The sequence below is a fragment of the Oryzias melastigma genome, linkage group LG3 (assembly GCF_002922805.2).
Source record: "Oryzias melastigma strain HK-1 linkage group LG3, ASM292280v2, whole genome shotgun sequence".
NCBI lineage: Eukaryota > Metazoa > Chordata > Actinopteri > Beloniformes > Adrianichthyidae > Oryzias > Oryzias melastigma.
The window spans coordinates 4,934,347-4,947,509 of record NC_050514.1 but is presented as its reverse complement, the minus strand read 5'-3'; the positions used below and the strand labels follow the sequence as shown (position 1 = coordinate 4,947,509).

At 39.0% G+C, this 13,163-nt stretch overlaps 1 protein-coding gene across 1 annotated transcript; it reads left to right on the top strand.

The window, feature by feature from the left end:
• Window positions 1–306: 306 nt before the first annotated feature.
• LOC112161303 (sorting nexin-1) lies at window positions 307–10,860 on the top strand. Its single transcript, XM_024296403.2, has 15 exons — window positions 307–515; window positions 941–1,091; window positions 2,527–2,660; window positions 2,787–2,853; window positions 3,040–3,083; window positions 3,157–3,298; window positions 4,358–4,436; window positions 4,701–4,776; window positions 4,907–5,020; window positions 5,101–5,194; window positions 5,282–5,487; window positions 7,450–7,593; window positions 8,458–8,538; window positions 8,752–8,823; window positions 8,915–10,860. The coding sequence occupies exons 1-15, from the start codon at window positions 396–398 to the stop codon at window positions 8,963–8,965; spliced, it is 1,575 nt and encodes a 524-aa protein (XP_024152171.1). The 5' UTR covers window positions 307–395; the 3' UTR covers window positions 8,966–10,860.
• Window positions 10,861–13,163: the final 2,303 nt, after the last annotated feature.

Sequence of the window (13,163 nt, the reverse complement as noted above, 5' to 3'; positions counted from 1 at the left end):
GAAAATATTCTTTAAAATACTGGATTGAAAGCAGCTACATGGTTTATATTATGATTTGAGACTATCAACACAGATAAAACAATTATTAACATAAACAAATATTTTCCTAAGTTATGCTCACACAGGTATATTCCAAATATTGTGTCAATGTTTACTTTATGTATGTATGTATTTCTTTATTTTATTTTATTCTTCTCTATTCTATTCTATTCTATTCTATTCTATTCTATTCTATTCTATTCTATTCTATTCTATTCTATTCTATTCTATTCTAATCTATTCTATTCAGTACCGTGTAATGTGTCGCCTTAACCGGTAGGTGTCGCTGCAGCCTCTGCTCGTTGTCACACGCGTCTTTTCCGGTCGAGGCGTCAGTGGCTCCCACAACACAGAATATGGCGACCAGCTCGGATCGAAATCCACCTCCTTTCCCCGCAACAGATGAGCCCAAACCCGGACTGTCTGACCTGCTGGATGGGGACAGCGACGAAGGCGATGACATTTTCGTCAGTAACGTGAGTTTCCGGCCGGGGCTCGTCTTCTCGCGTGACTTTATCTGTTTTCAGAGCCTGGAAGTCAGTCTCTCCATCTGGTCAAGCTTCTCCTGCCACGGCGACGAAAATAACAGTTAACCTCTGACAACCAGCGATTAATGTGTGATTTTAAAGCTACGAAAATAAGCTAAAGTTATTTTAAGCATTAGATTTTGGGAAGAATGAACTACATTTCCTATATTGACCCTTTTTAGGCCTGCTAGGATGTTAATATTGAGGTTTTTCTTCTGTCACTTGAACGCATCATTTTCTACTTTATTTATTATCTGTACAAGTAAAAAAAATCTACCCAGATACCGTCGTAATACTGCCTTATCATTCAGACTTCACTAGCTTCTTCCATGTTGCATGTGTCACTAAAACAAACAAACATTTTGTTTATTTAGAGGACAAACCCGGTATCAGTCAGTCGAGGAGTCTCCCAGCCCGAGCGGGTCCGTGAAGAGCCTGGAGACCTGTTCAGCCAGGAGGAGGCCGGCCCCAACACTGCCAAGTCAAACGGGGTCAACTCTGATGATGACAACGACCTGTTTGCGGGTATGTTTGTTTCATTTTTAAAGCTATTTTACATTCTGGAAACCTGACTTGACTGACAAAAGTCAACTGGTTCCTGTTGAAGTTCCTCTCCAATCATCCTTTGATCTTTTGTAAATTCATTCCCAGTGGTCTTTTTTATTAAGATAATGCCATTTTTTGCCAGAATCCAAAAACCTGAGTCGTTTCTAGGACATAGTTCCTGCAGAGCGAAGGAGTTCATTAGAAATTCACCTTTAAGTTGTGGCGAGACTGTTTGGCATCCTGCACTTATGTCCCATCATCCCTTTGTTTACACTCTCACCCACTAGCTTACAGCCCCTCATAACCCCAACCTAACATTACCAGTGCAACAAAAATGACGAGCAATATTGGAGCCATCCAGCCGTACAGTTTTAGTCATTTGGGTCTATGTCTACACGTGGATACATCAGAATGGAGCAGAGCGAGGAGCTTGTGGCACTGATGTCACAGCTACAGGCTTATTCAAATGACATATTTTTGTCTGCTCCTGTTTCACAACAATTTGAATAAAGAAATGCTCAGTAATGGAATTTTAAGCTAAATTTTCTTTATACATGTCCTCCATAATAAGAAAAAGACCACAAAACACATATTTTATTCCAATTTGGAAGACACGGATGAAGATGAGAGATCAGGTTTACAAAACATCGGTGACCACATATCCGTTTCTGTGTTCAAGGGGTCATTCAATCTTTTTTTGTCCATGGCTATCTTGACCCTCTCCCTCAGGCGCTGCATCTAAATGATGGCGCTTTCAGCAGTACTTCCGTGTTTCTGTATCCCAGTTTGATGACTTGCTGTCCCGCATTAGTCTGAGGACAGAAAAAATAGAAACAAAAATAAAAGTGTCTTCTTGCAAATAAGAAAAATATCATAAAGTTTTGGGGGAGAACCATCAAATTCTCTTCTATATTTAGCATGGTGCTTCTTCTTCTGCGTTGCTGTCAGTTGTAAATTCTGATGCACACACCTACACTGCCCTCTAGTGGTTGAGTAGGAAAATAATCAATATTTGTTTCTTAAACTCGCATATAAGTTGCTCCTGAGTATAAGACGCACCCCTGGCCAACTATGCTAAACGCGCATTTTACTCCAAAAAATAAGGTAATCATATTAAAATACCAATTGGAATGCTTTTAAAATGGATCAAAAGATGATTGAAGTGAGTCCTTAAGTCAAAGAATGTGGAAACGTAGCATATCAGTGTAATAATACTGTCATTTCAGTTAGTTCCCAAGTTAGCTCCCCTTTGACTGTCCGTATTACCTGAAACCTGATCAAACGGTCCTCATTTTGACAGATGAAAACACTCAGAAGCAGTCACGGCTCCTGGTCACACTTCCTTTGGTTGATCTGCTCGTGCTGCGATGTGATGTCTTGGCATTAATCCAAAATTCTGCTCCTTCTGCCTTAGAGGCACAATCAGATCTCAGCTCAAACACGCCCAGCAGCGCCGCGCGGCCGGACATCTCCACTTCCTCTGGTCCTCGGCCCGCCTCCTCGTTCCCTCAGAACCCCGCCGCTATGCAGCACACCTCTTTGGAGCAGGTACAGCCCTCCTGAAGAGCCTCAAAGCAACTATCACACTGCGTTCTTTTCAATTAGCTGCAATGCATGACATGCGTTAGTGTTTATATTTTTAGAGAACTAAAAATAACCTTATTTTATTTGCAGTTAGAGGAGGAAGAGGCCAAGGACAGCTTTGATGTGGACGTTGCCGTCACAAACCCGGAGAAAGTCGGTCAGTTTAACTATCGTGAAACAGTTTTTTGAGCAATTTTAAGCTCAATTTTCATTATATGTATCTTCCATTGTGATTAAAAACATGTTAAAAACACAATTTTCATCAGAGTGGGTCTTTAAGCAACCCCCTTTTCTTTATAAGTCACAAATAAGTTTTAATGTCTGCTCCATGTTGTCCTCTTAGGTGATGGTATGAACGCCTATGTGGCCTACAAAGTCTTCACCCGGGTCAGTGCTTTAGCTGTCTAATAATCATACTTTTTAAAGTTTTGCCTCATCTTTGGTATCTGTGTCTCTCTAGTCTTCCTTGCCCATATTCAAAAGTAAAGCGTTCTCCGTTAGAAGGCGTTTCAGCGACTTCCTGGGTCTGTATGAAAAGCTGTCAGCCAAACAGACGCTCCACGGCTGCATCATCCCACCGCCGCCTGAGAAGAGTGTCGTAGGTGGGAAGTTGGCTGTTTTTCTTCCCTTTTAGAAAATCACAGAGAAACCTCAGATAACTTTATTAGGAAGGGAACAATGCATGTCAATGAACATGAAAACAAATGTAAATGTACCATAATTTCCATCTGGAGTCCCTGAGTAGGATGATGCTATAATAAATAAAATGAGAGATAGACAGTACTAGTAGAATGATTAAAAAAAATGGTTAAAGACGGTATACTAGGGCTGGGTATCAAAAATAATTTCAAGAATCGATTTGATTCTGATTTTTTTTTCCCAGATTCCTTCTCTCAACTCAATTTTGAGCTTACACGTTTAGACACATTTGTTTGGAAATACATGAATCTGCTATATGTTTTGAATATATTTATATTAATCTGATACAGTTCACAATGTTGTAAAATGTATTCCTTAAATTAATGAGATTGTTAATATCATAACGTGTTACATGGATTCACAAAAGGAGAAGTTCCAACAAAAATGTTCAGATCATTAACATTGTAGGCGTTGTTTTACTTCAGTTTGACCACTAGGTGGAGCTCGCGCTATAGCACTACACTTTTTTTCAAGAAGAAGAAGAAAGTATGAGCAAAAATCTGTGTTTTAGACCACAAATGGTTACTTTAATAATATTTCCTTAAAAGAGTTTGAATAATTCATACCTGTGAGTTTATAAAGATGTTCATTTAGTCAGGAATGTATGTTAATGTCAACCGAGCGTTAGCATTAGCCTCCCTATGGGAAATCCTATTAAACATTAGCATCAAGCTAGCAGACTTTAGCTTTATATGCTAAATCAATCTATATTTTTATGAATCGATTATTGATCTGTTAAGCTTGTGTCGATTCAAATCGAGTAAGTTTATCAACCCAGCCCTACAGTTTACTAAATAACAAAAATAAAATGAACCATGTAAGACTTTATAGACGAGACAAGGAGATTTAAACTGTTCAAGATGTGAGTTTATGAAATTGTCTGCTATTAGCCTAATTTCCCAGCCTGGGATGAAGAAAGTAATTATATTCTATTCTATTCTATTCTTCTTCAATATGAGCAGGAATGACTAAAGTGAAAGTGGGAATGGACGACCCGTCATCTCTGGAGTTTGTGGAAAGAAGAAGAGCTGCTCTGGAGAGGTAACGTAACCGCTCAGTCACCCCCCTGTGTACTGTGTTAATGCCTCGCAGTAACTGGATCCTAAAAGGATGATTTCACATTGATTATAATGTAGAAATGTAATAATTCATAAGCTAAATCCACTTTAGTTTTATAATAGTAACATTTGGGCTTTAATTTTAGAATGAAACCTAAGTGACCTTACTTTAATTTTTTTTAAGGAGAACAATGATGTTAATATTTATGTGTACTCGTCTCTCCTCCCTGTGCTGTGATGGATGCAGGTATCTACAGAGGGTGGTTTCTCATCCGTCTTTGCTGCAGGACCCTGACGTTCGTGAATTCCTGGAGAGAGACGATGTGAGGAGGATTTTAAAGTTAGAATAGTGCCGTAAATTGAAATCCTGAATGCACGTTTTAGAGAAGAGTGAACATGTGATCAGGGTCTGTTAGTTTCTTACTTTTATATCTGTTTTTTTTTTTATTTCAGCTCCCCAGAGCGGTGAACACCCAGACTCTTAGTGGAGCGGGATTTCTCAAAATGATCAACAGAGCGTCTGATGCCGTCAACAAGATGACCATCAAGATGAATGAGTCGGACACTGTAAGCAGATTGAGGATGGAGAGTTTCACTGTTGGGGGGTCGGGGTAAGGACTGGTGTCTAAAACAGTGGTTTGTCTCAGTGGTTCGAGGACAAGCTGCAGGAGGTTGAGGCTGAGGAGCAGCAGCTGAGGAAGCTTCACGCCGTGGTAGACTCGCTGGTCAATCATCGGAAAGGTGAATTGGATCTGAATTATCTTCATCTTGTGGTGTAAGAAAAGAATCTGTGAAACAAACAAAGGAATTCCGCTTTCCTCCCTTCAGAGTTGTGTGGAAACACGGCAATATTTGCCAAAAGCATGGCCATGCTGGGGAACTCGGAGGACAACACGGCGCTGTCGCGGGCCCTCTCCCAGCTGGCAGAGGTGGAGGACAAGATGGAGCAGCTGCACCAGGAGCAGGCCGCCAGTGACTTCTTCATCCTCGCAGAACTGCTTGCTGACTACATCCGCTTACTGGGTGCTGTGCGGGTAAGCCGGAGGACAAGGTGTAAAGAATGTCAGCAAGACCTGAGCGAGTTTAAAAGTCGACTGACCTTAAATCAGACGCAAAACGAATCCAACAAAGAAAAAATCAGATGTCTTTTTGAAGATCGGCTCTGATGAAAATGGTGTTTTGAACATGTTCTTGTGGAATTTTTGTCATGGAGTGCATAAAAATGGCATTATTATAGTGGAAAGACCACTGGAAATGCGTTTAAAATGGCTCAAAAGATGATCGGAGTGGGATCATCTTTAAGGAATGAAAAATGGAAAGGAATGAGGGGCAAAAAGTTTCTGCTGAGTAGAAGTGCAGCAGAACTATTTTCTGTTCAGCTGGACTCCTGAGATCACACGTTGAATTGAAAGTAACATTCACACTCCCCATGTTATTTTGAAAATTAGCAACATCTTCTTCCTCGTTTTGATCTCAACACAAAATCTTTCAGTGAATATAAATTGTCTGAGGTAGGGTTCGTATTTGTCTTGTGCTATCCTAGGTAGTTTACATTAAAAGTGGACCCCACAAGACAGCACACTGATCTTTTTTCAGTTATTTTTTTTATCTTAACTGGTGTCCATGGCAGACATAAAATCCTGTCCACTTTTGAGTCATCTTGACACCATACGAGAGCACAAGGGTTAAAGTCCCAGAATGAATGGTGAGTTTGTGACCAGCCCTGCGTATTTTCTATATTGATTGATTGATTGATTGATTGGTTTATTTCAAGCATAGATTGAAAAATACGGGACAAAACACACAATTATTTCAAACTCATTACAGAAACAATTAAATGCATTGATTAGAAAATAGAAAACAAAAATAAAACACATTTATGTCACATTTGGTTGATTCATTTTTGTGATAATTAACTAAAGTCAATATATAAAGTATATAATAATACAATAAAGTTATATCATGAATACATTCTTGTTTAAACTGCATTTTTCTGATTCACAACAAGTCGCAGGTTTTTTCATAGTTTATCCAGGGGTGCAACTTATACTCAGGAGCGACTTATTTGTGTTTTTTTTTTTGAGACATCAAAAGGTTTATATATTTGTTATTTTCCCCTTTAAAACCGTTTTTCTTATAACTATTATTTCCTCTAACAACCTCTAGAGGGCGCTGCATCTGGGAATAAGCATTTGCTCCTGACAGCAGCAGCAGAAGAAGTGTCGTCCAAAACAAACATGGAAAAGAATCTGAATGTTTTTCTCTTAAACTTTGATATTTTTCTTATACAGATGAGAAGATTAGTATTCATGTATTTCTCTATTTACTTATTTTTTTGGCAGCGCTTGGGTTGGCAGATTTGTTCTGAAACATCACACTTTCCTCCTAAAAGTGCGACTTATACTCCAGAGGGACTTATATATGGTTTTCTTCTTCTTGATGAGACATTTTTTGCTCTGTTGAATTTTCTTTATCTGTCTTCCATTGTGAGAAAAAGGCCACAAGAACATGTCAAAGAAACAACAACACAATTGTCATCAGCATGACCCCTAATACCGTTACTCTGTTTTCACGTCCTGTTTAAACCCAGTTTTATCTCTTGACTCTCATGTCTGGTCACTTGTTCGTTCTTGTTTTTATCATTTATAAAACATTGCTAAACTGAGTCCAGTTGTACCGCGTTCTGAGATGGAGATGGTCATTCATGCTTTTATTTCTTCAAGTCTTGATAATTGCAACTCCATCTTCACATATCTTAGTTAATAATCTTTAGAATGGCTTCAGGTTGTCCAGAACGCTGCTGCAAGGCTTTTAACCAAATCTTCCAAGTACTCACATGACACCCCGATGTTAATCCAGCTGCACCGGCTCCTTATTTGTTTCAGAATGCAGGTTTTTAACATATAGAGCTTTTCTTATCTACATACGGTAGTTCAAAGGGATTATGAACAGAGTGAAACTGTTGTTTGTGCTAAAACGTGTCCCCCGTCCCACAGGGTTGTTTAGACCAGCGCATGAGGGCGTGGCAGCGATGGCAGGAAGCTCAGAGCACACTCCAGAAGAAGAGGGAGGCGGAGGCCAAACTGCTGTGGGCCAACAAACCCGACAAACTGCAGCAGGCCAAAGACGAGATCACAGAGGTAGGAACACACACGGAACACGGCGAGACGCCTGCTCAAGCAACTCCTTCGTCATGGGCTCCGATCCTAAACTACATTCATAGAGGTTTAGAAAAAGAACAAAATAAATGTCAAGAAAAGTTGCATTCCATGCATACATAAACCACCTGTTGTTAGAAAATCATCAGATTTTGTTACTCTTTTTGTAAAGCTACCTTCACATCTTCCTCTGCAATAAATGTTCAAGCGGCGACTTAAATGAAAAGTCTTAAAAATGCAAACTCATTGAACACATGTTGAAAATTAAACTTGGTTAACTTTGACCAATAAGGGACTCAGACGTATGGATAACGTCCCTTTTAATTAATGGAAGTGGTAACCGCTTGAAAATTGATCATGGAGGAAAAAACAGAAGAATTGAACTTTGAAAGAAAAATTCTGAAACAAGTTCATGAGATTTGCATTGCTTCAAAATTTCACACTGTAGTAGGTGGTGGATATGTGCTAGTAAACAGATAAAGTAGGAGCCCCTCCCTGCTAGTGCAGTGTGAACATCATGGGCTGTACCAGGGGTGTCCAAATCCAGGTCAGCCTCCTGCTGGTTTTTCAGTAATCTGCAGCTGCTGATTACCTGGATCAGGTGTGTTTGGCCTATAAGGACCTTCAATGGCAGGTTGGTTGGTTGTAGGACACCGGCCCTCGAGGCCTCGGTTAAACGCACATTCAAGAAGGTTAGTGCGTTCTTGAATGTGCATCACATACCCGATGTTAATTTAGCATAACCTTTTAAAAGCTTTCAAAAGCTGAGTTTTTATTTTCAGTATATTTTTACTTAAGACGTGGAAATCTGTAAAAGTGTAATACTCCTCCCTCATTTTTCCTCAGTGGGAGACGAAGGTCACTCAGTACGAGCGAGACTTTGACAGGATCGGGATGAGTGTCCGCAAGGAGTTCCTCAGATTTGAGGTACAGTCTTAAAGTCTCCCTCTCATCATCTTTTGATCTATTGTAAAGGGTTCTCTGAGGTCTTTATCATTATGAAAAGGTCAATTTTGGCCCAAATCAAAAAACGTGTCATTTCTAAGGTCTTCTTTACCACTTGTTAAAGAAGACCTTTGGTCAAAAATGGAATGTTCCATCGGTTTTATTTTGTTCTAAAAGGTTCCCTTTCCTTTGCAGAAAGAAAAAGCGAAGGACTTCAAGAGCCAGATAATCAAATATTTGGAGGCGATGATGCAGTCTCAACAGCGGGTAACCACTGAACCACACAGATCAGCAAAATGCATTTATCTCGTCATCACAGCATCTGTGATTCTTCCCCCTTGTCTCTTTTTTCTTTCAGTTTATAAAGTTTTGGGAGGCGTTCCTGCCTGAGGCGAAGGCGATAGCTTAATGAAGGAGATGATCTCTTTTGAAGAACACTTTACCTCTTTGCTAGGAGCTGAGAGGACAATGTAGAAACACAGCAGAAACTTCCATCCTTTTATTGCCTCCTAACTTTGTAATTGTCTTCTTGTACAGAACTTTTGATAATAAGCTACCACTCTCTTCCTGACACCTTCATCTTTTAGCGCTAGATTTAAAAACTCTTAAATGCGGGCGACTGAGATTAACTTGGACACGTTGTATGCTAAACTCACCATCATGTCGTTGTGGAATTAATATGTTTGTTACTTAAAACAGTGTGGATGTCTAACAATGGAGGTCGCAGTTTACATGGGGATGTTCTGGATGTTTCTCCACTAATGCTGCGTACACACCGGGAACGTGTCGAGGTGCTTCCACAACGACCACGTCGACTTGTGTTTAAGTGGCCACTTTCAATGAAAAGTCGATGCAAACGCGCTCACCTGTTTTCCTGGCTTCCTGCATCAGGTTTTTTAGTCGAGTCGAGAGCTCTACTCACAAATCAGGCACACATTGAGCACGCGCTGAATGTTCAACCCGGTTGAACATTTTCAACGTGGAACTGTGACCAATCAGGGACTGAGCTGATAGAGACATGTTTGGGGCGTCCGCTTCAAAACACGGAAGTGCCAAACATGATCACAAAGACGAAATTAATAATTGCAGTTTGTGCCCGGTTGGATTAATATAACCCAGACATACATTTAAGGACAAAGAGTTGTGAAAACAAAAGATTTGCGAGATTTGACTTTTTGCTCAGAGATTCTCCTTGTTGTAGTTGGTGGATGAACAGTAGAAATGCAGTAGAAGAAGAATCCCTTCCCTGCTGCTACCTGCGTTTGTAGCGCTGGTTCAATGTAGGAAGATTGGGAACGTATGTGAGTTCAGGAACGTGTCCCTAGCACACATACTTAATGTTGGAAGATTCTTTGAGCGAAATGTCAAAACTGTGCAAATCTCACGAAAATTGTTCCAGGATTTTCCTTTCACCGGATTTTTTCCACAGCTCTATTCCGATATTTAAAAGACTTTTTCATAGAATTCTGGCCTGGCACACACCTGTGTGACTTATTTCTCCCCATGATCACCTTTCAAACTGTTGACTAACGTGAATTAAAATGAACGCCATCCATACGTCACCATTACATCCGAGCCCCTGATTTGTCAAAGTTCAACAGAATTTCTCTCAACACGTGTTCAGTGGGTTTGCGTTGAGCCTGAAAACGTTTTTAAAAATGTGCGTAGTTGCGTGGGAGTTTTGACACGTTTACATAGTTTTTATTGGAAGTGATCGCTTGACTGTTCGTGTTGCGGAGGTCGATGTGAACGCAGCATAAAAGGTGTAACTGATGGAAGCTTTTTAGATGGTGCGATGTGCAAAACTGAAAAACTTTATTTAAAAGAATATGACACTACTACTGAGTGTCACGAACCTTCAGAAGGTGTTCCAGTGCATTGTAGTTTCGTCTGGCCTTGCTCTGACAAAAATCTTGTGAAAGTGCCGACTGAAGGTCAGATTGTGATGAAAGTTGAGCTGTCAGGTTGCAGTGAGTCACAATGTAATCTTTTTTCTGTTACAGCATATTTACAAGTATCACAAAAACAGTATTATAAGTCGTTTTCTATAACGGTGTCCAGAATATAACTTGAATCCTGCAGAGAGTTCTGGACATGGATACATGTACAGATACTGTTTTACTTCACTTATGAACTTTTTGATAAGTTTATTGTAGACATGAAGAAGCAGAAAGTGTTGTGCTCCCTTATAGTTTTTTCTTAATCAGCTTTGTATGTGTAGTCCTGTCGTGTCATCTTAATGTGAGAATGTACTTTATTTTTGTAACCACTTTGCATTAGTAAAACATTTTCAAAGAAAATTAACCGGATGTCCATTAATGAGGGAATGAGTGTGAGGACCGAAGAGTTGGATCCGCTCAAGCAAACTGATTGGATGACTCAAAACATACCAGGAAGTGAAGCACGGGCCGCAGGAGATCCTGGAACGTCAGCGTCGCCCTGGATCTTAATCTCATTTAGGAAATGTGTGGTGGTCTGAAACTGTATGAAAGAAACTTAATAATGTTTTAAAGCTGAAATAACTTAGGAGAGCATCTCACTGCAGTTATTTCAGCTAAAAGGGGCAGCACCTTTTAGGGGTGTCTTTTTCATCAGCTGGCTATTCTTTATATAGAATTACAGTTAGAGAAAATCGTAACCAGTCCTTCAGTTTTTTTTTAATAGTTTTGTTATTTCACTTTAATATCAAACTATTAATAACATAGTTAAGCCTGAAGAATTGACAGACGATTCATTTTTAAAAATGATATTTTTTTAAATCCCCAAATACATTTTGCTATATTATTTTGTATTAAATTTAGAAAACTAGATAGTGTATGATATGTCATGTGATTTGGTAGGTTTTTGCTCACAACAATTGGGGAAAAATAGCACCTTATTTAGCTGCTGTCTCAAATTTGATACAAACATTTTAACATGATGTAACTGAATTATAAAGAATTATCAACAAATTTTACATTTTTCAATAAAGGAAGTAGTTATTTTAAAAATGACTAACAGTAAATCAGTTATCTTTCCATAAAGTTTAGATAATTAACTAAACTTTTTCCGCCAAAGTGTTGATTGATTTCACAGCGGCAGCCATTTTGAAATGAGCAGAAAAAGCCGTTCTACTGCCCCTAGTGGAATGATGTTGAATGACAGGGCTGAAAACGTGGAGTTTTTTTGTTTTTTTGGGGGGGGGATGAGGTTTACAATATTTATGGAAATTGCATAAAATTATAACAAATTACAATTAGACTGGACTGGAGCAAGTTCGGTCCAGTCAGTTTTCAAGGAAAGTTTTAATGGTACGTCCAATAAGATACGAATTTAGGGTTAACACTGAAATTTAATGTATTATATGTGCTAAAATTGTTAGAAGACAAACATGCTTTTATAGTGTTACAAACACAATTAGAAATCTAAAAATGTGTTTAAAGAAATTAACTCTGATTTAGATCAGTAAAAACTCCAACCACCATAAATTTTACATCGAAGCAGAACATTTTTAATGCTAGGCAGAGCTTCAGTTTGAAAAAACAACTCAAAATCACTTCTTTGAACCTCAGTGGTTTAAAATTTTAGAAAAATAGTGAAATAAAACTCTCTTGGGAGGTCTTAACTCTGCCTGCTGTCAACATAAAAGATGAAGTAGCAGGTCCTGTCATCAGGCCATAACCTTTACTGCGTGAGGAAATGATCTACACGTCGACATATATATATATTTTGAAGCCTCTTGTGTGTCAGGTGAGCTATTGCACTATCCTGCTCCTTGCCTGGATGGAATTTCTCCCAAATACTTTGTGATGTCCTACATGTGTGGTCAGGCTGTGACAACAGCTCAAACCTCTACTTGAAGAAGACTTCAGCTTAGCCCTACAGAAACTAAACATGAGGCTATTAACCTAAATTCCATGAAGAAAAAGTTACTTAAGGTTAAGATGAAGCCGAGAAGGAACTGCTTCCAAAACTCTGAGCACTTTTTCCTTTTAGCCTTTAGGTTTGATCCATCCTAATGCAACAAAACTGCAAACCTTTTACCCCTGGGCTTCTCTCTATAAATGACCCGTTAGCCAAAAGTGTACTCTTGAATACATGTAGTGTAGGAGGTAAATTAACTAAAAACTTCTTCAGACCAAAATAGAATAGTTCAAAATATCAGGGGTGTGCCAAAATATCGATGCTGGGATATATCGTGATATTTAGTCCTGTGATTGATTCTCGATGGGTTCTCACCAAGTATTGATCTTTTATTTTTGTTTGTAGAGGCTGTAAAACATAGTATTCCTCTGGTGAGACATCCTTTCTGAGGTAGATAGGGGCGCGTGTTGTGGCACTAACTGTCACGGGCGCCTATATGTCTGGCAGCTACTTGAATTATTTTGTTTTTGTTCTGTTGTTTACAACAATTCTGCGCTAAGTAGTGTCACTGCTTTTCATATCTACTATTGTTAACACTGAATTTAACAGATAATTCAAATTCAACTGGTGTCAATGTTTGTCAAAGATATAGTATTACTGATTTCAGCAATGTTGCACAAAAGTTTCTATTATTTGTTGCACAAAATACGACACACATTGTTTACTATGATTGTGTTCTAAAAAATAAATGGGGATATATGCCC